General features: G+C 37.1%; 1 protein-coding gene across 8 annotated transcripts in view; it reads right to left on the bottom strand.

Moving 5' to 3' along the window:
- The window catches only part of DYNC2H1 (dynein cytoplasmic 2 heavy chain 1), a 375,588-nt gene that overhangs the window by 172,789 nt on the left and 176,180 nt on the right, over positions 1-26,619 (bottom strand). For all 8 annotated transcript variants that reach the window (XM_078339343.1, XM_035263991.3, XM_078339345.1 and 5 more), the window contains 7 exons: positions 24,804-24,869; positions 22,960-23,010; positions 22,111-22,188; positions 18,857-18,988; positions 17,665-17,737; positions 2,730-2,890; positions 1,288-1,413 (listed from right to left, as the gene is read on the bottom strand). In XM_078339343.1, coding sequence (XP_078195469.1) covers positions 1,288-1,413; positions 2,730-2,890; positions 17,665-17,737; positions 18,857-18,988; positions 22,111-22,188; positions 22,960-23,010; positions 24,804-24,869 — 687 coding nt within the window. The remainder of the gene's footprint in view (positions 1-1,287; positions 1,414-2,729; positions 2,891-17,664; positions 17,738-18,856; positions 18,989-22,110; positions 22,189-22,959; positions 23,011-24,803; positions 24,870-26,619) is intronic.

Below are 26,619 nucleotides of genomic sequence, written 5' to 3'. Positions count from 1 at the left end.
CTAGTTGTCTAACTCAGTTGCCCCACACTTCCCTGCCTGGCCTCTCTAGTACTGTCAAGGACATCTTTTCATTCCTTGTACTAGGGATGCACATCCCAACACTATCTCTACTTGTGCTGATGGAATTAAAATCATGGTATCCCTTCTTTGCATATACTCAGCAAAATGCCATTTGGCTTTCAAGAAATATCTCTTTGGAATCATCTCTAACTACCCAAAACCCTACTCATCCTCCTTAAATAAGCAACAGAATAAAATCTAGGTTTGCATGTAAAGTCTATCTAGCTATTTGTCCATTTTAGGATTATTTTTATCCTGAGTCCATTGAGGGAAATGAAACGTTTGCTTCAGTTTACTCTCTAGCTTTCTTAGCACCTAGAAAGTTAGGCAGTTCCCTCTCACCCCGCACCATGTCTCTTCTCCCAGTACAGATCAACGGAACAAGAGCACAAAAAGAAACTAATGGTAGAAATATGTCATCTAAGCTTCTCTGTCAATCTTCATTAAAAATTTCTTGGCTTCTCTTATATGCCTTTAAAAAAGCATTTTTAAATACTTCCTATTAATATCTTATTTTGCACAACTGCACATGATATGAACTAACCTGACTCCATCTTAGAAATAAGCCTGACAAGCTCCAGCTTATCTTCTCCCTCCCTGCCACAGCCCCCACAGGTGCATTACTGAGTCACACTGTACTCACAGCCTTGAACCATTGAGGTTTGGATCACACTGTTCTCAGCACCTGTAACCTATGTAACTGCATCCTGCTTGGCAAGTCTACCTGCTACTGTGAAATACCCCTCTTGGTGATTGATTGTATGGAGAGTCCCCCTGCTACCCACCTTGATGACTGTATGGAAGTACTCTTAGTAACCAGCAACTATGGGAGCCTCCTGCCTCCTGGTTACCAGCCTCCTCCTACTAACCTGCTCATTCTGCTTCTATAAAATTCTGCTTCAGCTAGGCTTCCCCTCCCCTGTCCCAAGCTAGGTATAAAAAGAAATCAAGCCCCTTCCTCAGGACCGGGAGATTTTGAGCGTGAGCTGCCTCTCGGCCACTGGCAATAAAGGACTCACAATTGGAACTCAGAGTGTGGAGCTTTCCTTCTAACTTGCTCGAGTGTAACACATATATTTAAGAAAATATTTAAATTTAAAATTTCTCAAATACCATTTTTTTTTAAGTCATCATAAATAATGCATGGCATTTTAATATGGATCTCCCTTGGAGATTACTGAGTGGAGGATATTAGGTGTTATTTGTACCACATTTCTCTGAACCTACCTTTTCCAGAACTGGCAGCCAAGATACCACAAGATGTAAGTTCTTCAAACAGAGCCAGTCTCCATTGCTGGCACATTCTTGTAGCATTTGAATTGCTAAATCAGCTTGACCCTGACCCATGGCAACCTGCAAAAGCAAAAAAATAAACAAAATTTAAAAAACAGATCTGGTGACACGGTAAAATGTAACAATAATAGAGTCAATAATAGTAATCCCTAAACCTTTCTAACTGGCTTTAATATTAAACTTGGAAGAAAAATCAAACTAATGCAGAAATTACTTTTCTTTAAATAATTAAAAGCTTATGTAAATAGTTTAACCTTCTTGCCAAAAATCACTAGTAACAGGTACAATCTATAGAAAGGGCTGCCATTCCTAAGACACCTCACTGATAACTGAATACTGACCTAATGTATACTCTAATCTACTGTAACTGTGATTGACTAGAACTCTGGACTTAGTCAGTGTAAGACCTGCACAACTGAGCCTAACAGCTCTGCTACTGTGCTCTTTCATTTACATTGCTATTTGTAAAATTTTTACCTTTCAATTATTGGTTGCTATTAGTTGTTTAAAAAAATAATTATTAATTATTTTCCCCATGAAAAAGATGTAGTCACTTGTCAAAAATTGAGGGTAAATTAATATACTTCATTTTCAAATTTACATGCTAATTTTAAAAAAGAAAGTACTCTGAACAAACAAAAGTTCCTACCTCAGGGGAAGAAAAACGGCATTGCAATGAAAACATTTTACTGAAAATATTTATGAATTTCTTCCACTGTAGGTAAATAAAGTGTAAATAAACACTGCTGTGATTTACCATAAAAGTTTAAAAGTAATTCTCAAAATGAAAGCGAATGTATGAGTTTCCTACAGCTGCTTTAAGAAATTACCAGATTTAGCACCTTAAATTAGCATTAAACTTTTGGAGGCCCGAAGTCTCACTGGCCTAAAAATCAAGGCGTCGGGGTTTGAAAATAAAGGGACGACTGTCGGCTTTCTAAAGGCTCTAGAAGATAATTCTTCCCTGTTTTTCCCAGTTTCTGGAAGCCACTTACGTTCCTCTGCTTACACCTCCTTCCTCCACCTTCAGAGCCAGGAGCACAGCTTCTTCTCTATTCTCCGACCTCTACCTGCAACCTCGCCTCTCCTGTCTTCACTCGACTCACCTGCCCCTCCTAGAAAACCTTTGGATTTTTATATTGGGTTCACCTGGCTAATCCAGGCTAATCCTCGCATCCGGAGATAGGTAATCACGTCTGCAAAGTTCCTTTTGCTGTGTAAGACAACATATCCACAGTTCTGAGGATTAGGACAGAGGCATCTTTAGGGGCATTATTTATCTTATCACACAAAAAAATGTCTGTCTGACCAATATGATTAAGTGTGGCAGGAACAGCAAGAGCAAAAACGAAAACAGCAGGACAATACGTGTTTACCTGGTGATAACACTCTCCGCTTCTTTCGGCATTAGCAAGTTCCTGAAGTTCCTGAGAAGGATCAGCACCCGGAGAAATAATTATCAAGATGGGTTCAATTTCCAGTGTCTCTTTGTATAAACGTTTGAGATTTAGAGGCAATGGGGACACCTCCTTCAGTCCTAAAAGACACATTTTAAAAATTAAAAATGAAAAGCAGTATGCATTATTAAAAAGTCCATTAAAACTAATTATATAACATATAATAGAGAATACCCAGGTGAGTTTTAATCTCACAATATATTAAAGTTTTTCCACTCTAGAACCATGTCCTGGTAATAGCCAACGTTTGTTTTATGCTTAAGGTGCCAGGCATTTTTCTAAACGTTTTCCATGTATGATATTATCTTACTATTACAGTGCTATGAGATAGGTGCCCTGATTACTGTATTTAAAATCCGTATTGTAAATTAAGACAACAATGCAGGCCTGTAGCTGTATGTAAATTGAGACCGCAACACGAGAGAAGACTGAATCCAACCATCAATCTATATATCTCATTAGTACAATACAATTCATTAACTGATATGACGGCTGAGTGCATACGGTGTCTTGAATATGGGGAATGACAGTCATCACGATGTGGCTAAATTATTTCACTGGCATGATATAGGCCCAAAAGTTATTTCTTATATCCATGTGATATGGGGAAAAAAGTTGTATGGAGAGTGAAAAGAATGCTTAATTTTAAGACCAAAATACCTATCCAAATCATTACAGTTAACCGTGCCTCAGTTTCCTCAAGTGCAAAACAAGGATAAAGTAATCCACAGGTTCTTTGGAAGCAAAATAAGAGAATAATTATAACAAATTCCATTTATTCATCACCTGCTATACGTTAAGCATTATACTGGGTACTTTATTTACATGGTATCTAAGCCATATAACGATCCTGAGAAACAAATATCACTATATTCAGTTTATGAGTAAGAAAACTAATATGCAAATAATTTATTATCTTGCCAAACTGCACACAGCTGCCACCATTCATATTTAAACAGTTCACCTGCGCTGTTTCGATTCTGTAGCCCTCCACAAACTATAAAGTGCTGTTCAGATAAGAGATTATAATTTTGCTATTATATGTAAATCTCTCCTGCTAAAACTTGAATGTTTTCATTATTAATGTATTTCATAGGAGCCAAGCTGGAAAGGCTCAGGTCAATTAAAAAGACTGGTTTGAATTGAGCTAAAACAAGTGTTCCACAAGAGTTTAAAAAGAAAGAAAAAACCAGGAGAATGTAACTGAATGAGTACACAGGCAAGAAAGGCTTCCAGAAATTCTCAAAAGTAGAAGTGAATAAACAAGACTACACTCAGGTTTGAACATTCTTAAAGAATTAAGAATAGTAATTTAACTTTAAAATACAAATTCACTGTTAACATGATGGGTCAAAAAAGACATTTCTAGACAACCAACCTGAAAAGCTACATTTCATGCCTAAAGCAGCACCCTTGTCTATTCCCCACAAAAGCAACCCTTAATGATAAACATTTCCAAAGGCAAAAATATTCCTAATAATAGGTGATATTGGGAATATTTCTAACAACAGCCACTTAAAACTGATGAATTGATTTTAGAGGCGTATTTTATGAATTTTATCTTTGCTAAATTTAAATTGCTAACAATTGAATAGAATGTAACTGAATGAATATTGGCTTACAACAACTGAATACTTGTTAGCAATTTAAATTTAGCTTTTAAAGAATTCTTATGTACTTGCAATGCCGTAAGAAATATTTTCATTCATTCAAGCATTCATTTACTTATCCATAAACTCAATAAACATCTAAGCCAATTAAATATATTGTCTGATTTAATAAAGTATATCAAGTCTTAAAAATGTACATGGCCTTGATCAGTAATTAAAATTATAATAATTTAAGAAACAGTTCAGGATATGGACACAGAAGCATGTACAAGGGCTTTTCCTTGTAGCTGTTGATATTATGTAAAAACTGGTAGAAAGAGACTGAGTTTCTAACAGGAGTCTGAGTGATTTTTGATAACCATACATTGAAACTGAAGTTACAAACATGTTGAGGTAAAAGATAATTGACAGAAAAGTAAGATTTTTTGAGAGAATTGGTAATAATTCCATATTATAATGTATACATTTCTATGGCATAAAAAGAAAACAAAGGCATACATAGAAATGTTAGCAATGATTAGTGCCAATGATGGAGTACCAGGTGTTTATTTTCTTTTTCTGTCCATGCTTCTCCGCAAACTCCTCTGATTACTATGTATTATACAATTAAAATGTCAAATACATATATAATATTTCAATATAAAATAACTACTGATTTAAGTGTGTTTTATTTGGAAAATACATGCCAATTCAAAAACGATCTAAAAAAGTTAAAATACAGATTACCATACCACTTGTTTATTTAGCCAATATACACTGTAAACTTCACGAGGGCAGGAATCATACTGAATCTTTTGCTAGTTTATATCCAGAGCCTAGCAAATTCAATTATAACTTTTAATTTTAAAATCCCACAGGATATAAAAATATATCCATTAATTCATTTTATTCAATATCTCAAAGCAGTAAAACATTTGATTGGAGAAAAAAATCCTGAAAAATATCTTGCCATTTAATGTAACACAGTGACATTCATATTACTTGTAATTATATGTTAGCCCTCCTGCCCACAAAACTCCAGCAAAGTTTTCGTTGCACTTTAAGTGAACTGGATATACAGGTTTTATTAATCCAAGTAATTCTGACTCATGATATCACGAGAATGGTCAATATGAATCATTCAAAACTATTTAATAAAGTTAGAGAGCCAAAAATAATAATTGCACTGTGAATTATCATTGTGTAAAACTACCTGCAAATCACTGGAACCTTATACTCTAACCATAATTCTAAAAGTTAATACAGCATTTATTTCAAAAATAAGAATCAGTCAAAGGAATAACTCAAACCTTTATTGTATTTTATTTTAAGCAAATTTAAAAATACTGAGATAATAAAAAAATAACTTGCAGTTTAAAAAGGAAAAAATTTACTCTTGTGATTTTCAGGTACCCGAGTAAAGACAGCGGCAAGTTGTCAAACTATTATAGGTAGTAAGTAGAACAGATCCGTTCTTTCTCATGCCGCTCCTCCTCCATAACAGAGGGCTGGTAAGTATCAGACATACAAAATTACCTTTCTTTTATGAGAAAAAAACCATTGTAAAAATGTACCACAAACATCAATAAGAGGAAAATCGACAGCCACTACCTAACCCAATATATGTGAACCAATTAAATGGGAAAACATGCTTTCAAAATGGAATAGTACTCAACCCTAGAAACAAGGAAAAATGTCAAATACGTCGTGGTAGGCAGAAGACTAAAGATTGAAGATATTCCTTCAAGAATCCTAAGCCCTGATGATTCAAACAAAAACTAAACTAGGTACTGCTGGGAAGGGACTTTGTAAATGTAACTAAGGTTGTGAACCTAGAAGTAAGACGATTATACTGTGTTGTCCAAGCTGGCCAATCTAATCAACTGACCCCTCAAAAGTAGAGTTGTTTCTCTAGTTAGAGGCAGCGAATTGTAGCAGAAAAGAGAAACAGGAGAGCTGAGGCGGAACCAGAGGTCAGAGAGAGACGAGGCATGCAAAGTAATCAATGCTGTCTTTCGTTAGATACCAACTGGGCATCTCAAAGCTGAGAATTACGCCAAAGACAGAAAGTAAATGGGGATCTCAGCCTTACAACCGAATAGGGCTGAACATGAATGAGTTTGGAAGTGGATTTTCCCCAGGGCTTTCCAAACTTGGAGCAAGGAAACCTGGTGACCTGCAGAAGACAGTAACCGGGCGTTGTCTACACCTGTTAAATTCCTAGCAGCAAGAGAAATTAAATGCACATATGCTTATGTCTGTCTTTCTTTTAGACATCGACTTGATAAGCCAGATTGAGCTATGAAAGCAGATACATGGGATGACATGACGCCATAAGAGAGGCACACAATTGTAAAACTAGGAAAGATCCACAGTTCAAAAAAATACTTTTTGATGAAGAACCTTTAAAAGTTTCTGGGTCCTGCAGTTATTACAGCATTGTATGGGGGACACGTCTCTACATTTCCAATACCTCAACACACATAGCATAACATACTCCTCACAATAGTTTTTCAAAGTCAAAATTACATCAGAACTATAGAAGTAAGAATATTTGCATCTGTTCACTACCATTTTTAAAAAGTAACATAGTAGATTTTGCCACTATATAAGTCTTGCTTTGTAGAATCATATTAAACAGGAAACCCTAAAAGCTTTAAGGATTGCTATACTAATTTAAAACTTCAAATCAAAACTACTTTCATAAATATATCTTTATAATTTACTATTTTAATGTTTATAGGTTATAAAAACAGTTGCTAAAACATAATAAATATCTTTCCATATGAATGATGCTTGAGAAATTACATTTAAAATCAAAGCTCTAAAATTTGATTTAAAAGAGGTTAAGTGCTTGTTCTCCGGTAATTTTAATTTTTAAAACTTATTCATAAAATAAAAACTCCATTGTTAGTTTATTAAAATGATTTAATAAAGCTACTTGACCAAATATGAAGTCACCCAACCATACAATAGTAAACATAATTTTTGCTTAGAAATCATATGATTTTAGAAGTGTATTAAACTTTCAAAGCATCTGAATATACAAATAACATGAGGCTTTTAATTAATGCCATGAAACCTTAAATGTCATTTGACCTGGAGATGAAATGGTACCATAAGAATTTCAAAGAGTTGATAAATAGTCAAACTGTAAAATTAGTAAGAAAGGTCATGTGCAACGTGGCACAAAGACCATATTATGAAAGACTGAGTAGGAAAAAACTCTTAAGAACCTCTCTGAAAGTGTCCTGTTTTATTTTAACATGCATTTGGGCAATAGGAACAGCAAGTGCAAAGGTTCTATATTCCAGAAATATTTAGAGCAATAAAAAACAAACAAGAAAAAGACTACTTTGTTGGTAAAGAACTGAGCAAGGGTCAAGAGTGGGTAGGAGATAAGATCTCAGGGTAAGACCTTGTAGGACATTAGAAGGATTCTGAAGAAGATGAGATGTCACATTCCATCAGAAGTGTTGGAGCAGAGGAGCGGTCTGATCTAATCTGTATTTCAAAAGGCACTTAGCTGCTACGTTACGGACAGACTTACAGTGGGGAAGGATAGAAGCCTGAATGGTAACAATGTCACTCATATAAAAGTGGCTTTAAAAAACCAGTAGACACTCCAAAAGGTCTGAGAAGTGACTGGATTCTGAATATATTCTGAAGACAGAGACAACAAATAAAAGGTATGGCAGTAATTGAGAGCTGATGATAGCTTGTATTAGGTTGGTACTAATAAAGCAAATAAAATGAATTCAGAATAAGTTTAAAAGTTGAAACCGAAAGAATTTGATGGTAGACTGGGTACAGGAAGAAAGGAAAGAGAGGAAAGAAGCACATCAGCTGCATAATGACTTTTCTTTTTTTCTTTTGAGATGGAGTTTCGCTCTTGTTACCCAGGCTGGAGTGCAATGGCGCGATCTCAGCTCACCACAACCTCCACCTCCTGGGTTCAGGCAATTCTCCTGCCTCAGCCTCCTGAGCAGCTGGGATTATAGGCACGTGCCACCATGCCCAGCCAACTCTTTGTATTTTTAGTAGAGACGGGGTTTCACCATGTTGACCAGGATGGTCTCGATCTTTTGACCTCATGGTCATACCGTAAGATTATTTTTACTGTCCCTTTCTATGTTTACAGACAGAATTACCTACCACTGTGTTACAATTGCCTCTAGCGCTCAGTACAGTAATATGCTGCACAAGTTCATAGCCTAAGAGCAATAGGGTACACTATATAACCCAGGTGTATATGAGGATGTACAATCCCAAGGTTTATGTAAGTACACTCTATGAGGTTCACACAATGAAAGTGCCTAGTGACACACTGTCAGAATGCATTCCCACTGGTAAGCAACACATGACTATATTTTTGGGTTTGGGGATGAAACAACTGAGGAGATGCTAGTATAAAGAAATCCAAAGTAATTTATTTGTCACATAAATTTGAGGTATTTGTTTTTGATGTTTTTAATACAAAAAACATCAAATAAGTATAAAATACATAAGCCTAGAATTCCAGGGCTGGAAATAACAGATATAAGAGCGAGTAATTTAAGGATGATATTTAAAGCCAGGGATTGGGTGAGATCTCCCACAGGGAGAATGTATAATAACGAAAGAAGGAAACCAGAGCAAGACTACAGTAAAAAGAAAAGTACTCCAACACCTAGAAGACATGCAGACCGGAAGCCAGTAAAAGAAAGTAAAAGGTACAGCCTGAGAAGGTTGGGGAACGAAAAAAGAAACATAATAATCAAGAGAAGAAAGTGTTCTATCAAGAAAGAAATGGACAACTTTATTGAGTTTAGAAAGAAGTGAAAAATAGGACGGTGGCTAGAGAAGGGTCTGAGACCAAGGGAGGTATTTTTAAGACAGATGTTACTAAAATATATTTGTAAGCTGAAAAAAAGATTCAGCAAAGAAGGTGAAATTCATGATGTGGAAAATGATAATGGCAGAAATGAGGAAGAAAACAGTAAATGAGATGACCTTTGATTAGAACAAAGACATTCATTCATAGTAAGAGAAAAAAGCAGAGTGAGTATGAGTACTAATGCACATCGTTGGTACAGGTGTTTATAAGAAATCACGAATTTCTGTCTTAGTGCTTCTATCTTCTCAAAAATGCTAGTAAAAGGCTACTTCAATCAACAAATGTTAGTGCTAAATATAGAGATAACTGTTTTCCATATCCTTAGATGTCTAGTATACAGTTATTACTCACCACGTGTCCAAATTTGAGAGCATGTTAATTGTTCCAGTAACAAAATAAAGTATATTCAAAATCATTTCCAAACATGGAAACGAGTATCTTTTTTTCCAAGCACTTCAGTCTTTAGAATCAACAGTCAAGAAGGAGTCAGAACAAGATGGCCAAATAGAATCCTCCAGCAATTGTCTTCTGCAGAAACACCAATCTGAACAACTATCCACTCAAGAAAACACCTTCATCAGAACCGAAAAATCTCGTGAGTAATCCCAGCAGCTGGTTTTAATAGAATCACAAAGAAAGAGGCATGAAGAGAGTGAGAAGACCAGTCTTAGATTGCCTGCACCACCCCTTCCCCAACCAGAGGCAGCACAGCACAGAAAGAATCTGTGTGCACAGGGGAGGAAAGTGAAACGAGTGTGACTTTGCATTGGAACTCAGTGTGGCCTGGTCACTGAGCGGAACACAACACCAAGCAGAATTGTCCCAGTGCCTATGGAAGGAGCATATACAGCAGCCCTGAGCCAGGGGAAGTTCTCTGCTCCAGCAGGAGGAAACCAAGTCCCAGTCATCTTCACCACCAGCTAACTGAAATGGCCTGAGGCCCCAAATAAATTTGAGTGGCAGTTAGGACACAGTGACTGCAGTCCTTGGGCAAGCCTCAGTGCTATTCTGGTATCCCGAATAGTGGGTCTGGGGTGACCCAGTGTAACACCAATTGCAGCAGCTCGCAAGAGAACCTGCATCACCCTCCCTCAACTCCAGGCAATGCAGCACACGGATAGATTCCTTCTCCTTGGGGGAAGGCAAGAGAAGAGTGCAGAAGACTATGTCTTGTAACTTGGACACAAGCCAAGTCACAGTAAAATAAAGCACAAGGAAGATTCCTGAAGCCTGTGATTCCAGGCCTTTGCTCCTTGGTTGATGTTTAAGATCCATTCTCAGCCAGCAGGGAATCCACTGGCTGACAGCCGGCTGACCAAAGATGCCTCAGGCCTCTAATGAACATCAGCAACAGCCAAGCAATGGTGGCCACAGGCCTTGGGCAAGCCCCAGTACTGTGCTGATCTGGAAGGCTGGAGGCTTCACGTATGACTCGGCATGGTGCCAGCTGTGGTGGTCAAGGCAGTGCCCATATCACCTCTCCCCAGACTCTAGGAAACTGAGCATGGAGACAGAATCCTTTTGCTTGAGGGAAAGAGAGGAAAGAGAGCAAAAGATTTTGTCTAGGAACCCAGGGAATTCTCCCCTATCTTCCTCAAGTCCAACAAGGCTGTGTTTCTAGGATTCTGCAAGTCATAGAGTTCTTGGGCTTAGGGTCCCCACTAGTGCTGAAACAGCTGCAGTGAAAACAGGTGTAAGTAACAACACTCAGTCTCCTTTGAATTCCGAGAAAGCCCCTCAACAAGAGTAAGTGAAAACAAGTCCAGACTCTGAAGACTGCAGTAAATACCTAACTCTTCAATGTCCAGACAATGATGAAGGTACACAAGCATCAGAAACCTCCAGGAAAACATGACCTTAGCAAATGAACTAAATAAGGTATGAGTGACCAATCTGGAAGTAACGGAGATACGTAACCTCTCAGACAAGAAATTCAAAATAGTTGTCTTGAGGAAACTCAACAAACTTCAAGATAACACAGAGAATTAATCAGAATTATACCAGAGGAAAAAAAAAATTTTTGAGACAGTCTCATTGGCCCATGCTGGAGTGCGCTGGTGTGATCTCGGCTCACTGCAACTTCCACCTCTCCCAGATTCAAGCAATTATCCTGCCTTAGCTTCCCTAGAAGCTTGAATTACAGGTGCCTGTCACCATGCCCAACTAATTTTTGTATTTTTAGTAGAGTTGGGTTTCACCATGTTGGCCAGGCTGTTGTTGAATTCCTGACCTCAGGTGATCCACCCACCTTAGCCTCCCAAAGTACTGGGATTACAGATGTGAGCCACCGCACCCAGCCTATATCAGAGAAATTTAACAAAGAGATTCAAATAATTTTTTTTTAAACAATCAATTCCTAGAGCCGAAAAATACAATTGACAAGCTGAAAAATGCATCAGAGTGTCTCAATGGCAGAATTTATCAAGAAGAAGAATAAATTAGTGAGTTTGAAAACATGAAAATACACAGAGGAGAAAAAAACAAGAATAAAAAGGATGAAGTATGCCTACAAACTCTAAAAACAAAAAAGAAATTCAAAAGGGCAAATCTACAAGTTATTGGCTTTGAAGGGATGTAAAGAAAAAGATCAGGATATAAAGTTTATTCAAAGAAATAATAACAGAGAACTTCCCTAGTACAGAGAAAGCTAAGAATATCCAGGTACAAGACAGTCAAAACCAGCAACAAATTCAATCTAAATAAGACTACTTCAAGGCATATAATAATCACTCTTAAAGGCCAGGGACAAAGAAAATATTCTAAAAGCAGCAAGACAAAAGAAACAAATAACATATAAAGGAGCTCCATATGTCTGACAGCACATTTCTCAGCGGAAGCCTCATATGGCAGGAGGGAAGGGGATGACATATTTAGAGTGCTAAAGGAAAAAAAGCTATCAACTTAGAATATTATATTCAGCAACATCATCCTTCAAACATGAAAAAGAAATAAAAACTTTCACAAACAGATGCTAAAGAATGTCACAAACACCAGAACCACCTTAGAAGAAATGCTAAAGGGAATTCTTCAATCTAAAAGAAAAGGATGCTCAAACAGCAAAAAATCATCCGAAAGTATAAAAGTCACTGGTAAAAGTAAGTATACAGACAAATACAGAAAATGCTATCACTGTAATTGTGGTGTGTAAATCACTTGTGTTAGGCCATTCTTATGTTGCTATAAAGAAATACCTGAGGCTGGCCAATTTATAAAGACAAGAGATTTGACTGGCTCACAATTCTGCTGGCATAGTGCCATCATCTGCTAGGCTTCTGGGGAGGCCTCAAGGGAGCCACTATTGATAGCAGAAGGCAAAGGGGGAACAGGCATCCCATGTGTTGAGAACTGGAGCTTACATGTAACATGGCAAAAGTAGGAGCAAGAGAGAGTGGAGAGGGTGGTGCCATATGCTTAAACAACCGTGTCTTGAGAGAACTCACTCACTATTGTGAGGACAGCACCAAGCCACAGGGGATCTGTCCCCATGACTCAAATACCTCCCACCAGGCCCCACCTCCGACAGTGGGGATTACAGTTCAACATGAGATTTGGTAGGGATATATATTCAAACTGTATCATGACTCATATCTTTAGTATGAAGTCTGAAAGACACCTGTCAAATATAATAACTACAAAAATTGTTAAGAGATAGACAATATAGAAAGATATAAATTGAGACCAAAAAAAAAAAATCCCCAAAATGGGGGAAGGGGAATTGAATTTATGTGTAGATTTTTAGTTTTATTTTTGCTTGTTTTGTTTTTCTTTTCTTTTCTTTGTAATCAGAGTTAAGGTGTCATCAGTTTAAAACCACTGCTTGTTTTCTGCAAGCCTCATGGCAACCACAAAACAAAAACTTGTAATAGATACACACAAAAAACAAGAAGTTAAAATGTACTATCAGAGAAGAACACTTATACACAAGAGAAGACAGGAAGAAAGGGAAAAAAGGAAGAAGACATTAACAAAACAACCAGAAAAAAAATAACCAAATAGCAGTAGTTAGTCCTTTCTTATTAATAAATAATAACTCTGAATATAAATGGACTAAAGTCTCCAAGAGACACAGTCATTGAATAGGTTAAAAATAAGACACAACTATATGCTCCCTACAAGAAACTCAATTCACATATAAAGACTCACATAGACTGAAAATGAAGAGATGGAAAAAGATATTCCATGCAAATGGCAACAATAACAACAAAAAGAGCAGGACTAGCTATACTTACATCGGATAAAATAGATTTCAAGACAAAAATTATAAGAAGAGACAAAAAAGTCATGACATAATGATAAAGAGGTCAATTCGTCAAGAGGATATAAGAATTGTAAGTATACACCCAACACTGGAGCATCCAGATACAAAGCAAATATTAGATCTAAAAAAAGAGACAGACTCTAATACAATAATAACACGGGACTTCAACACTCCACGGTAAGCATTAAACAGATCATGCAGATTGAAAATCAACAAAGAAACATTAGACTTAATCTTCGCTATAGACTAAATAGACCTAACAGACATTTACAGAACATTTCCACCAACATCTACAGAATCAGAAGTTATATACTTATAACTCTTAAAGGAGTTAGATTCCCAAAAGGCACTTTAAAATTATTTTTATTTTTATTTTATATTTTAAGAAAGAGGCTTGCTCTGTCGCCCAGGATGGAGTGCAGTGATATGATCTCAGCTCACTGCAACCCTGTGCCTCCTGGGTTCAAGGAATTCTCCCACCTCAGCCTCCCGAGTAGTTGGGATTAGAGGCGCCTGCCACCACACCCACCACACCGAAAACACTTTTTGTATTTTCAGTAGAGATGGGGTTTCACCATGTTGGCTAGGCTGGTCTCAAACTCCTGACCTCAGGTGATCTGCCCACCTTGGCCTCCCAAACTGCTGGGATTACAGGCATGAGCCACCGTGCCCAGCTGTTCTTTACAAATTAATAGTTCAACTATCAAACTATCAACTAAATATAAAAATTAAAACAGGTTCTATGTAGCCTGATTATAATGCATACTATTGTTTTGTCCCATCATCCCTTCCTTCACTCTGGTAATAACCACTCCACCATACATGGCTGCTTTGGACAAATGTAATTCCATATATTTCTGATGTGATTAGTTGCAGAGGTGGATATGTAACCCAAGTTGAGCAAATCAGAGTCCTCTAGGATTTATGATGGTGAAGTTGAGAAGGAAAAGTTATCCTTCTTCTTTCATAAAAAGCTTTAAAATATAACTTAGGAAGTCAGCGGTCTTATCACCCAGAATATTATGAACCCTTTAGACTAAGGGCAACACAGAAGCAGAAATTAAAAGCAACGAGAGAGGTGGAGAGAGAGAAAAACACACAGAAAAAGGGAGAAACAGAGAGATGGGGGTGGAGGAGCCAGAGAACACAGAGACAAACTGCAAGGCTGAGACAAAGACAGAATTTCCTGATCCTGTCTGAGTCACAATGCTGTCTAACTGCAGCTAACCTGAAGACCAGCCCTACCTCCTCTTTCCTGAGCACTGAATACTCAAGCTAGTAAATTCCCTTTATTCATTTAAGTGAGTTTAATATGGGTATCTGTCACTTGCAACCAAGAGAAAGGTGGATACTTATTCTGCCAGACATGAGTAAAAATTATCTGGTAGATAAACATTCTACCAAAGTTGAATAAGCAGTGACATTTCCTCCCCCTGCATAAGTAAACAAAAGCACAGAGCATATCCAGACTTATTTCCATAAACCCATCATTAACGAACCAGGTGACCAGTCTAAAAAGTGACTCAAAATATTTGTGTGTACGAGTAAGGCAGAAGACAGGCATCATGTGAAAAGCTTGGTTGTAGGTATCATGGGTTAAATTGTGTCCCCCACAAGAAAGATATGTTGAAGTCTAACCCCTGTCCCTCAAAATGTTCGCCTTTTTGGAAATAGGGTCATTGCAAATAGAATTAGTTAACTTCAAATGAGTGTGCCTGAATGCAGTGTGACTGGTGTTGCTACGAGAACTCATCCATATCTCTTCCTAGTTCCTGTGCTTGCCCAGAAATCTTTGGTGGTCCTTGGCTTGCAGTAGCACAACTTGAATCTGTGCCTTCATAATCACATTATATTTTCCTGTGTCTGTCTTCACATGGATGTCTTCTTGTAAGGACACCAGCCATATTGGATCGAGGAACACTCCAGTCCAAATACCTTTACTAAATATAGGATGTCAGATTTAATTGAACATCATATATGGTTATCTCCAACAAAAAGAATCATTTTTCTTTTTTTCTTTTTTTCAGACAAGGTCTTGCTCTGCTGCCCACACTGGGGTGCAGTGGCAGAATCACAGCTCACTGCAATTTTGAACTCCTGAGTTCAAGAAATCCTCCCACTTTCATCTCCTGAGTAGCTGGAACTACAGGCACATGCCCCATGCCTGGCTCATTTTTTAATATTTACCAAAAACAAGGTCTCACTATGCTGCCCAGGGTGGTCTCAAACTCCTGGGCTCAAGCAATCCTTCCCTCTCAGCCTCCCGAAGTGTTGGGATTACAGGTATTGAAATCACCTTTGCAAAAATTAAGACAGGACATTATGACAGTGAAAGAGCTCAGACCTAACTGATCCCATCTTGCTTCTCACCTTTAAGCTGCTCTTGTTCATTGCTGCATGTAAGCTGAACTAACCTTGGGAAGGAATTTAGTTTACGGTTTTGTAAGTACCCAATGGGTTCACTATGCCTGTTGCCTAGACAGAGCTGATCTACCTGAACAGAGCTGGTTGTACAGTAGACTGGAGTTTTATTATTACTCAAATCAGTCCCCCTGAGCATTCAGGATCGGAGTTTTAAAGAGGATTTGGCAGGTATGTGGTTAGGAATTGAGGAGTGCTGATTGGTCAGGTTGGAGATGGAATCATACTGGGGTTGAAGTGAGGTTTTCTTGCTGTCTTCTGTTCCTGGGTGGGATTGCAGAACTGACTGAGCCAGATTACCATACTACATTGTATCAGCTGATCCATCTAGTGCAGGGTCTGCAAAATCTCTCAGGCACTGAACTTAGGTTTTACAATAGTGATGTCATACCCAGGAGCCATTTGGAGAGGTTCAGACTCTTGCAACAAGAGGCTGCATAACCCCTAAACCATAATTTCTTTCTTTTTTTTTTTTTTAATGAGATTGAGGCTCGCTTCATCACCAGGCAGGAGTGCAGTGGCGTGATCTGCTCACTGCAACCTCCCCCTCCAGGGTTCCAGTGATTCTTCAGCCTCAGCCTACCAAGTAGCTGGGATTACAAGCACCCGCCACCATGCCCCGCTAATTTTTCTTTTTTTGGGGGTGGGGGTAGAGACGGGGTTTCACCATGTAGGGTAGGTTAGTCTTGAATTCCTGACCTCAAGTGATTCACCCATCTTGTCCTCCCAAAGTGCTGGAATTAGAGGTGTGAGCCACTGCGCCCAGCTCTTAAACCATAATTTCTAATCTAATAGGGAATATATTAGTCCTGCAAAGGCAGACTGATCCCTGGGCAAGAAGGGGGGTTCTTTTTGGAAAATGCTATTAATCAATCTTGTTTCAGAGTCAAACCGTAAACTAAATTCCTTCCCAAGGTTAGTTCTGCTTATGCCCAGGAATGAACAAGGGTAGCTGAAAGGTTACAAACAAGATGGAGTCAGTTTCGTCCGATCTCTTTCACTGTCTTAATTTCCTGCTTTAATTTTTGCAAAGGTGGTTTCAGTTTGACTCTAAAACAAAATTCATAATAACCCTTTTTAAAAAGACCCCTTTCTTGCCTGGGGACCAGTCTGCCTTTTCAGACTAACAAATTAGCTACAAAATCTGAAATCATGGTTTAAGAGTGATGCAGCCTCTGGCTGCAAAAGTCTGAACGTCTCCAAATGGATACATCACTATTGTAAAACCGAACCATTTTCTGCGATCCCACCTAGGAACAGAAGACAACAAGAAAACCTCACCTGAAACCCTCTATGATTCCATCTCCAACCTGACCCACCAGCACTCTCCACTTCCCAAGCCACCAAATCGTCTTTAAAAACTCCAACCCCAATGCTCAGGGAGACTGATTTGAGTAAAAATAAAACTCCATTCTTCCGCACAGCCGGCTCTGTGTGAATTGCTCTTTCTCCACTGCAACTCTCCTGTCTTGCTAAATCAGCTCTGTCTAGGCAGCAGGCAAGGTGAACCTGTTGGTGGCTACAGGATGGCCTACTGTGCCCAGGCGAGAATTATTTTCCTCAAACAAGTAGAGATTGGAAGATAAATAAACAGAATGAATAAAAAAGACATGATAACATTTCTAAACTAAGATTAACATAAAATTAAATGTAAACTAAAAACAAATAATTCAGGTCAGTGGTCTAGTTCTTGAAAAGCATCAAACTTACCCAGAGTTTTACATGCAAAAAGAGCCATGGCACTTTGCAGTCTGTCCGGTCTTAGCGCCTGTACTACAAGAATCTTAAAATAAAATGCAGAGGATATTTTAAAAGAAGAAAGTTCCTGCAAAATCTTTAACTAAACAATAATTAATATTAACGAATTAAACAAATGTTTACTAAATACGGGAACACTTATCATTGTTCTGTATTACTGTGCTTCAAACTGTCACAATAGGTATATAGCAAGTATAGAACAAAAATGTGACTGAAATCCATTTACTTCCTCAAGCCTATCATCAAAAGCAAACATAGGGCTAGCAATGTCTTCTGATTCTAACAAAACGGTAATTGGCAGGTGTAAATCATGGTATGGGTGAGGCATTTCTGGTGACGGCAAACAGAGGCCCAGTAATCCTCCCTAAAATTTTCAAAATTTTTATCTAAAAAAAAAAAAACATAGAAATAGCCTCTTGCCCTGTCACCCACACTGGAGTGCAGTGGTGCAATCACATCTCACTGCTGCCTTGAATCCTGAGCTCATGTGATCCTTCCACCTCAGCCTCCCAAGCAGCTGGGACCACTGAATCATGTACATCTATGACAGTCCTAGAGGTTTACGTTTTATTTTGTCTTAGTCATTTTGCTTTTTGTTTAAACACTCTTGGGGAAATAGAATTCACTGTATATGGAGACACAAAGGTGTTAGATCCAGAGAGACTAATGGAAAGGTCATTTCCTGGAGCATCAACTCCTGAAGAGCTCGCCCACTCTCTAAGCCTTTGACTAGCAAAAAAATTTGAGCAGAACCTGCCAGTAGGTTTCATCATTTTGTTCAAAAATAGAATTTGAAAAGTCCCCTGTTACTCACTATTAGGTCTTTTCCTTAAAAAGAACTCTGGGAAATGACTGTGAAACGTACAATTTGTACCTTACTTTCTTTCTGAAATACATTTTTCCAATTACAAGATCCCCCTGGGGTCTGAGGCAGAGTTACTCCCTCTGCCACAGTGAAAGAAACTCTACCCAGAAACTTCGCTGTGATTTAATTGTCAATAAGGTGGCAAAAGCAGCAAGCCCTTCACCAAATATGTCATTAAAGGTAAAGTAACACTAGAAGCAAAGCTTTCCTTTACATGGCTTCTGAATAATAAGAGAAACATTAAACACCTTTTTGCATTTAGATAACACTAAATTTTACCTGCTGAAATAAGGAAACTTTCTTTGCAAGAATAGATGGAAACTCTTGCTCACACATTGAATTATGATAATAAGTACGCCACAGAGCTGCATCTTCAAGGCAGAGGGTCTGATAAAGACTGGGGAGGGCAATCTAAAAAATAAAAATGGCCATATATAGTGAGCTATAAGGAAATAGAAGCCCATATATTTCTTTTTTAAAAAAACTAAAAGTGAAAACCAATTATTAGTTGGTGTTTATTACTCATTTTCTACATCGTGTTGGCTTATCTAACTATTTCTAGGTCAGCAACACTATAGTAGACTCATCTAATGTTAAAGCCAGAATTAAAACACATTTCCAAAGTAGTACGAAATCAGTACTCGTAAGTTAAATCTTTTCTCTGTATAAAAACGTTTGTACCTAGCTATCGCCACCTTGTGGAGAAAACAAACGCTGTCATTAGGATCAAGTGTAAATTTTAAGCACTGTCATGTTAATAAGTCAAATTTCATATTAATATTGACAAAGACTCTCTTTGTCAAAACTTTGGTCAGGCTCCTCTGAGCTCTCTTTGACTAGGCCTCAATCAGGGCTTCCTGTCCTGCCTTGTAGTATCCCATTTTAACAAGTGTGTTGTTAAGTAACTTTAGCAAGAATCCCTACCTTTAATATCCAATCAAATTCCTCCTCTCAGCTGGGCGTGGTGGCTCATGCCTTTAATCCCAGCACTGAAGGAGGCCGAGACAGGTGGTACACCTGAGGTCAGGAGTCTGAGACCAGCCTGGCCAAGATAGTGAAACCCTGTCTCTACTAAACCAAAAAAATTAGCCAGGCATGGTGGCAGGAGCCTGTAATCCCAGCTTCTCGGGAGGCTGAGGCAGGAGAATCACTTGAATCCAGGAGGCGGAGGTTGCAGTGAGCCGAGATGGTGCCACTGCACTACAGCCTGAGCGACAGAGCAAGACTCCATCTCAAAAAAAAAAAAAAAATTCCTTCTCTCCCACCCTTGCTATCTGTTGGTATCTGACCACTCACCCTCACCACTGATTCTTACCCTACCTCTTGGGTACAAATTCCCACTTGTCCGCCCTATATTCAGAATTGAGCCCAGTACTAGACAGAAGTCTCTTTTCGCCTATGGCAATATTCTTTTGAGTAAAACTTATCTTCACAGCTTTAATTTCTGTAGAGCTCTGTTTTTCTAAAACGATATCAAATTTCATAACAAAGAATGTTTTTTAAACCATATTTGTTTATGCCTCTATTTGTAGACACGTTGCTTCTGTTGTCTCTAAATGTTCTAACCCCTCTTTGGTACCTCATAAATTTCTAAGCCACATTCAACATTCACTTTAAACAATATCATCTTTCAGAGGTTTCGCAAACATATTAATCCCCTCTACATCAAACTGTGTTCTCTTTTCCCAAATTTTCAAGAGTAGGTTTTAAGATTAGAAATGTAAATCTCTAAAGACAAAGAAATTTCACTGAAAACAAATGAGAAATTTAGAAGATCTATATCTTCAGTATAGAACGTCATATAATATAAACATAAATCCAGTATATAAAAATGCTTTATCCAAACATCTATATTCACATAAAAATGATTCATTCTACTGCCCAAATTTCACTAGATAACAACTAAAATTAAACAGCAGAAAATTAATTACATTTCGATTTAATCACTTTTTAATAAATGATCTGAGCCTATTAAAATAACTCTTGATGGTGGTCTGTTAACTTTAGTGACATTTAGTATACAAAGCCCCATCATTACTCATTTAGGTGTGCTGTACATTATATAATCATCATGTATTTGGGTACCTTGTATACTGCCAACCATTATGACAAGGTAATTATTTGATATGCTCTCTACAGTGTAAGTTTGTTCATGGCAGAGTCTCTTAAATATTAAAAAAAAATAGACATCTGTTATTTTACTTGTATAAACAAAGAACCAGAGCTTATCCGTAGTTAGAGCAATAAAAGCAGATTTTTCTTTCAGGACTATTACAACAGAGGAAGCAACAGAGGAAAAGAGACCCCAGTACAGATCAGGGCTCAGTTCTGAATACAGCATGGGCAAGAGGAAATTTATAGCCAAGGAGCGAAGTGAGGTCAGTGGATGGAAAAATTACTAACAGGAAATATCAGGGGTACGGAGATTTCTGGCTAAACCAACCTAATAGGATTCTTGCTGAAGACAGGCCAGAGTCATCAGAATCACCTGGTGAATGGTGGGGAGTGAGGACTCTGATTAGATATCAAGAGTAATCAGAGATGGAAGATGAAGAAATTCTCACTAAACCAACTTTGCAGGGTTCTCGTTAAAAGTGGATTTTACAAGGCAGTGCACAGATGGGCCTAGAAGAAGGTTCAAGGGCCTGGCTAAACGTTTCAAGTAAAGACTGTCACTAGCATTATGCCAAAGGGTAGTAAGCACCAAATAAATGATTAATGGGAAAAAAATGGAGGCTATGAAGCAGAATCCCCCTTTTATGTTTAATTTCATTTACTCCACAAATATTTATGATATGAAGGCAGCAAAGAGTAGTGGTGAAGAGCCCAGACCATGCAGCGAGAAACCCAGTTTTAAATCCTGGCTGTACTTCCTAAGTGACCAGAAACAAGTTACTTATCTCTCAGTGCCTTAATTTCCTTATCTGTGACATAAGGACAATTACAACAACTACCTCATAATGTTACTGAAAATATTTAGCGAGATAATCTACTTTAAAATTCTGTATAATGCCTTGAACATAGCAAGCCATTAGCAAATGCCAGCTATTCTTACTGTTTTTATCATGTGCTATTATAATGTCAAAACAGTTGTGAAGAAAAGCAGGGTAAGGAAATGGAAGATGGAAACATACACGCATAGATTTGGAGAAAAGTGTATTTGTCTTTCATTCCCACAAAAAGAACAGTTAGCCTAAGTAATTGAAGAACACAGAACTGTTGAGAGTTAGGCTTCTAAAATGCTTTTTCTCTCCCCATGTCTCCATCCTCATAGCCTAACTTACCTTGGCAGGGGTGTGGAGAGAGAGAGAGAAAATACTGTATTTGGAAGGCATGCTATCTCATAAATGAAAGGTTTAATAATTACTGATTAAAGAACTAATCACAATAATTATTCGGTAACTTTTTACTGGGGGAATTTACGTCCTATTAAAAGTATTAACACGAATTATGAATAAGGAGCAAAAAGTATCAACAGAAACAATGAAAATATAGAAGAAAGTAAAATATGTCTCATAGTAGAAAAGCAATACCTTTAATGTTGCCACAGCCCAGCTTCGTTCCTGATCTATCCAAGACGGAAGTTGATCACGTATTCTTTGTTGAGAGTCCTTTAATAAAAGCAATTATTTTCCTTTGGAAACTTGGTAAAATTCAGAGTTTAAAAAATAGCATTAATTAGCTACTTTGCTATTTTGAAAAAAATGTTCACTGTATACATTATTTCTTTATATATATATTTTACAAGTCACCATGGTAAATTCTATGTAATACATGAGGGACCAAGAACCACTGAAGCAAATGTTGGAATCATTTTTTCATTGTGCTTAATCTTTCATGAAACTTCAAAAAAACTCAAATGTCATGAGAAACAGTCATTAAAGTGACATTATTTGTAACTAGATCTTACGTTTCAGACATAATCTAGGTTTCGTGTTATATTTTGGGTGTCCTGCTGGAAGAATATTATACATTATATATTCAAATAGGAAATTATTAGAAAAAAGCTAAATTTGAATGAAGTTATTAGTAAAGGTTCTGAAATGTAATTTTTAAACTTCTATTATATTCTTATATAAGTTATAAGATTTGATTTTCTTAAAGATTATAAATTTATCCTTGGAATAAAATACATATACTGAGACAAAAAAACTACATTAATTTCTTAGTATTACACATTCTCAGAATATATGTCTTTAAAATAAACAAATATACCTAAGTCTATATTGTAGGAAATACTTAGGAGGCCAGAATATATTCTTCTAATCAAAGTATAATTTCAACAATAATTTAGAACACCTCTGAAGCAAATTATATTTCATGAACAAAAAGCCAGAAATATTTTTTCTAAAAGCAAAATGGATTTTGTTATTTTAACTTACAGCTTTCCTTAACATGTCTCCAACAACCACGCCTGTAAACGTTTCCCATTCCTATTGAATAAAAATATAGGAACACAAAAATATAAAAATGATAACCAGCCAACAATTTCTAACTCTCCCTATAAGATAGCTTAAACTGCAGTTTTCTAAATAGACAGGGAAAAAGAAAAACAGCTCATTTCCATCTAACTTCTTCTAGTACTTTAACATTATAAAGAATGAATTCATGTGACAAAATATTAATATGAAATCTATTAAAAATAATTTTATTAAAATAAAACAATAACTCCATTATATATATGAGTCTCAACATCTAAAAATGTAAATGTCGTGTTCCATTAACATGTGTCACTACCTGTTGTTTTTCCACAGGCTATTTGTTGCTAATAACTAAGCAGTAAGGTGCACTCAAAAATTTAAAAACATTTTTTTTAATTAAAATTAAATTTAATTAAAATTTTTAATTAAAAAATTAATTCTTCTGGTAGGAAGAATTAAGAAAAGTTATTCTATTAACATATCTTTTCCCACTGATTGGAAGAAGATGCATTATTACTATTATTATTATTATTTGCCATAGAATTAAGATTAATCAAGTATTATAGAATCTAGTGCTAAGAAAATCTATGCCTTCACCATGGCGTCCCCATGTTAGACAATAATGGATACTAGTATATTATTTGTTACACAATGGCCAGTAAATAAGCAAAATATATGAAAATTTGAGAGCAACGTAGAAAAACTACCAAAGCAACATATTTTCCTCCTTCCCTCACCCTGGCCACACACTCTTCCTATTAGAACTATGCAGCACAAATAAGTAAAATATGAAGTACTACTACATTACGTGAGTCAGAGAAAAATGTTCTCCTTTCCCAATGATAATTTATTTCTACTTTAGGAGAGAAAAATAGGGAATATACGTATTTCATGGAATATACAGATCATGGTGAAAAACATTATATAGGAGGAGGAAAAGACATCAAAGTTAACAGCAGGAATAAAAGGGACCAAGTTAATCAATTCAGGAGAAGCTATTCAAGTTAGCCAGTGCATGTGGAGTAGAGAAAAACAGAGAACACGGGGAGAACTGTGAATGGTCTGCATTCTTTCAACTATTATATTCAAATGAGGAGAACCAGAAAATAGCTACAACGTGGTCAAGTAGAGTAAAGCAGGTCAAAGTTGCACTTTCCATATACCATCCCTTGGCACCCTGGCTCCTGGACTCTCAGTTTATGATAACGGCATAATACTGAGAAAAATTACTTGCAAATAACTTTTTTAAAAAATTGTAAGCAGACAAGAGATGTTTTTGTTAGCTTCAGCTCAAGGGAGGTCCTTTTAAAGTTTGAGAAGGGGTTACATGGCAGACTAGAAATTAGATCATAAATAAGGAAGATAAATTATACATAAAAAGATTAACACAAACCTGTAGGCTCAGGAAAACTTCTGAGAACTGCCCACCTACATGCTTCACCTGCTGACTCTTGACAGGTCAGTGGAAGCAATGAATAATGTAGCTGTGTACCAATATTGTCCCACTTTTTATATTTATGAGCTCTACTGCCTAGGCCAGGAAAATCAGAAGGCTGACTCTTCTGTTGCCCTAAGTAAGTAAACCTGGGTTCAGAAAAATGTAGGCATCTTGGTAGATTTCTTTCCCTGCCTTACCATCATCCTGGAATGTTAGGCTCATCCACAGGGAAGAACTAGAAATCACCATTTTATTCTACAAATAGGTTGATATTTCTAGCCTAAAGTAACTTCTAATCTAAACATGAATCCACCCCTTAACAAATTTCTATGTTACTGTAAAATTTCTCTCCTTTAATTTGACTTACATTTTCTTGAAAAAGTTCAGGATGCATGCCTCGAACAAAATGCAAAGCGAACATCAACTGATCAGCCTGCAGAGAATAACAGATATTATATTGCTTTTTAAAATTTTGTGTCTATAGAAAAGCATAGTCCTTAAATTTTGGCTCACAAAAATCTCTATTCTGTCTTCATATGACCTACTTTTATCAATATAAGAAATGACTACTCAGATTGCTTTCTACATCTTAGAAACACCTCAAGTCAAGTCGGAATAAGTGATCCAATTTTTAGAGAAAGCACTAAATATTAAGCAGTGGGTCCGTGTCATTAAAAAACAAACCCAACTAAGTCAGCCGCTGAAACATTAATACAATCGTGAAATTTAGATTAGTCGTTTTTCACCAGATACACCTTGTGCATTAGCAAGCTCCAATTTGTCACTGTGTAGGTTTAAACATATGGGTGACTACATGCAATTATGACAACTATTTTCTCCTTACCATATAGATTAATATCCTAAATCAAACAGGAAACTGTAGTGAACCCCTCATTTTCCACACAAGAAGAAAAGTTATGCCAAGTAAGCCCAAACAACAAATAATTCATTCAATGTGTTATCACTTACATAAAAGAAAGTTAAAACATGAGTAAGTAATTGAGGTTAGATAACACAGAAAAAACTATCAGGTAACCCTTCACCTTACATATAAAACAAAAGCAGAACCAAAGCCAGGCTGTCAATGAACAGGTATCAAAAAAGGCGCCAAATCACACAGAACGAGAGATATCGAAGGGGAAGGTCATGTCTACTTTATCCGAAAACTAGAGTACAGATTATGCTCAAAAATTCCTGAGTAAAGGAAGGAGGAAAAAAAGAAGGGAGGATAGAAAAATAGGGTCGAGATTAAGATTCAGATTTTCAGGAGCCACCTAAAAGACAAAATAAAAAGAAAGAAGGAAGAAACAAAGGCAAAGAATGTAGGGAGTGAATTCAGTCCTGTGCCATATACATTCCACTAGGTGCTGCTGGTGGTCTCAGGAGGATCATACTCTTTGATTTCAACTCACTGAAATTAAATAATATATTCACAAAGAATTGAAAACTATTTTTCCATAAGTAAGAATTGGTCCAATTTCTAAGAATATATTAAATTAAATAAGAGCCACAAGTTTATTTAGGGCATACAAAACCAAGTAAATAAAATTATGTTTTTATTAAAATATAATAAAACATCTTTCAGGCAAAACAATACTGTGTCAGACATATAGTATGAAAATGGATAATTGCAACGTGATATATCAAAAGCACGTCTCTTACATACAAGGTACCTATGCAAAATAAGATTTGATGTTTTAATATTTTAAATGTTGCGGAAATAAATCAATTTGTTTCCATTTATGGAAAGAATATTTTTAGTCCACATAGTGTACTAACTCTACTCTCCATGGGACTGGGTAGGCCTTGTTCTCCACTGCATCCCTATTGCCCAGAATAGGCAGGTGAATTGCAAGTATTTGTTTTAAGAAGAGTCTCAGTAAATGGGCCTTAGGAATCCACACAGAGTGCGATGGCTCATGGCTGTAATCCCAGCAATTTGGGAAGCCAAGGCAGGCAGATCACTTGAGGTCAGGAGTTCGAGACCAGCCTGGCCAACATGGTCAAAACCCTGTCTCTACTAAAAATACAAAAATTAGCTGGGTGTGGTGACACATGCCTGTAGTTCCAGCTACTCGGGAGGCCAAGGCAAGAGAATCACTTCAACCCTGGAGGCAGAGGTTGCAGTGAGCTGAGATCTCACCATTGCACACTCCAGCCTGGGCAACAAGAGCGAAAAAAAG

The sequence above is a fragment of the Callithrix jacchus genome, chromosome 10 (assembly GCF_049354715.1).
Source record: "Callithrix jacchus isolate 240 chromosome 10, calJac240_pri, whole genome shotgun sequence".
NCBI classification, from domain to species: Eukaryota; Metazoa; Chordata; class Mammalia; order Primates; family Cebidae; genus Callithrix; species Callithrix jacchus.
Note: the sequence above shows the minus strand (reverse complement) of the source record. Positions and strands in the feature narration are given on the sequence as shown.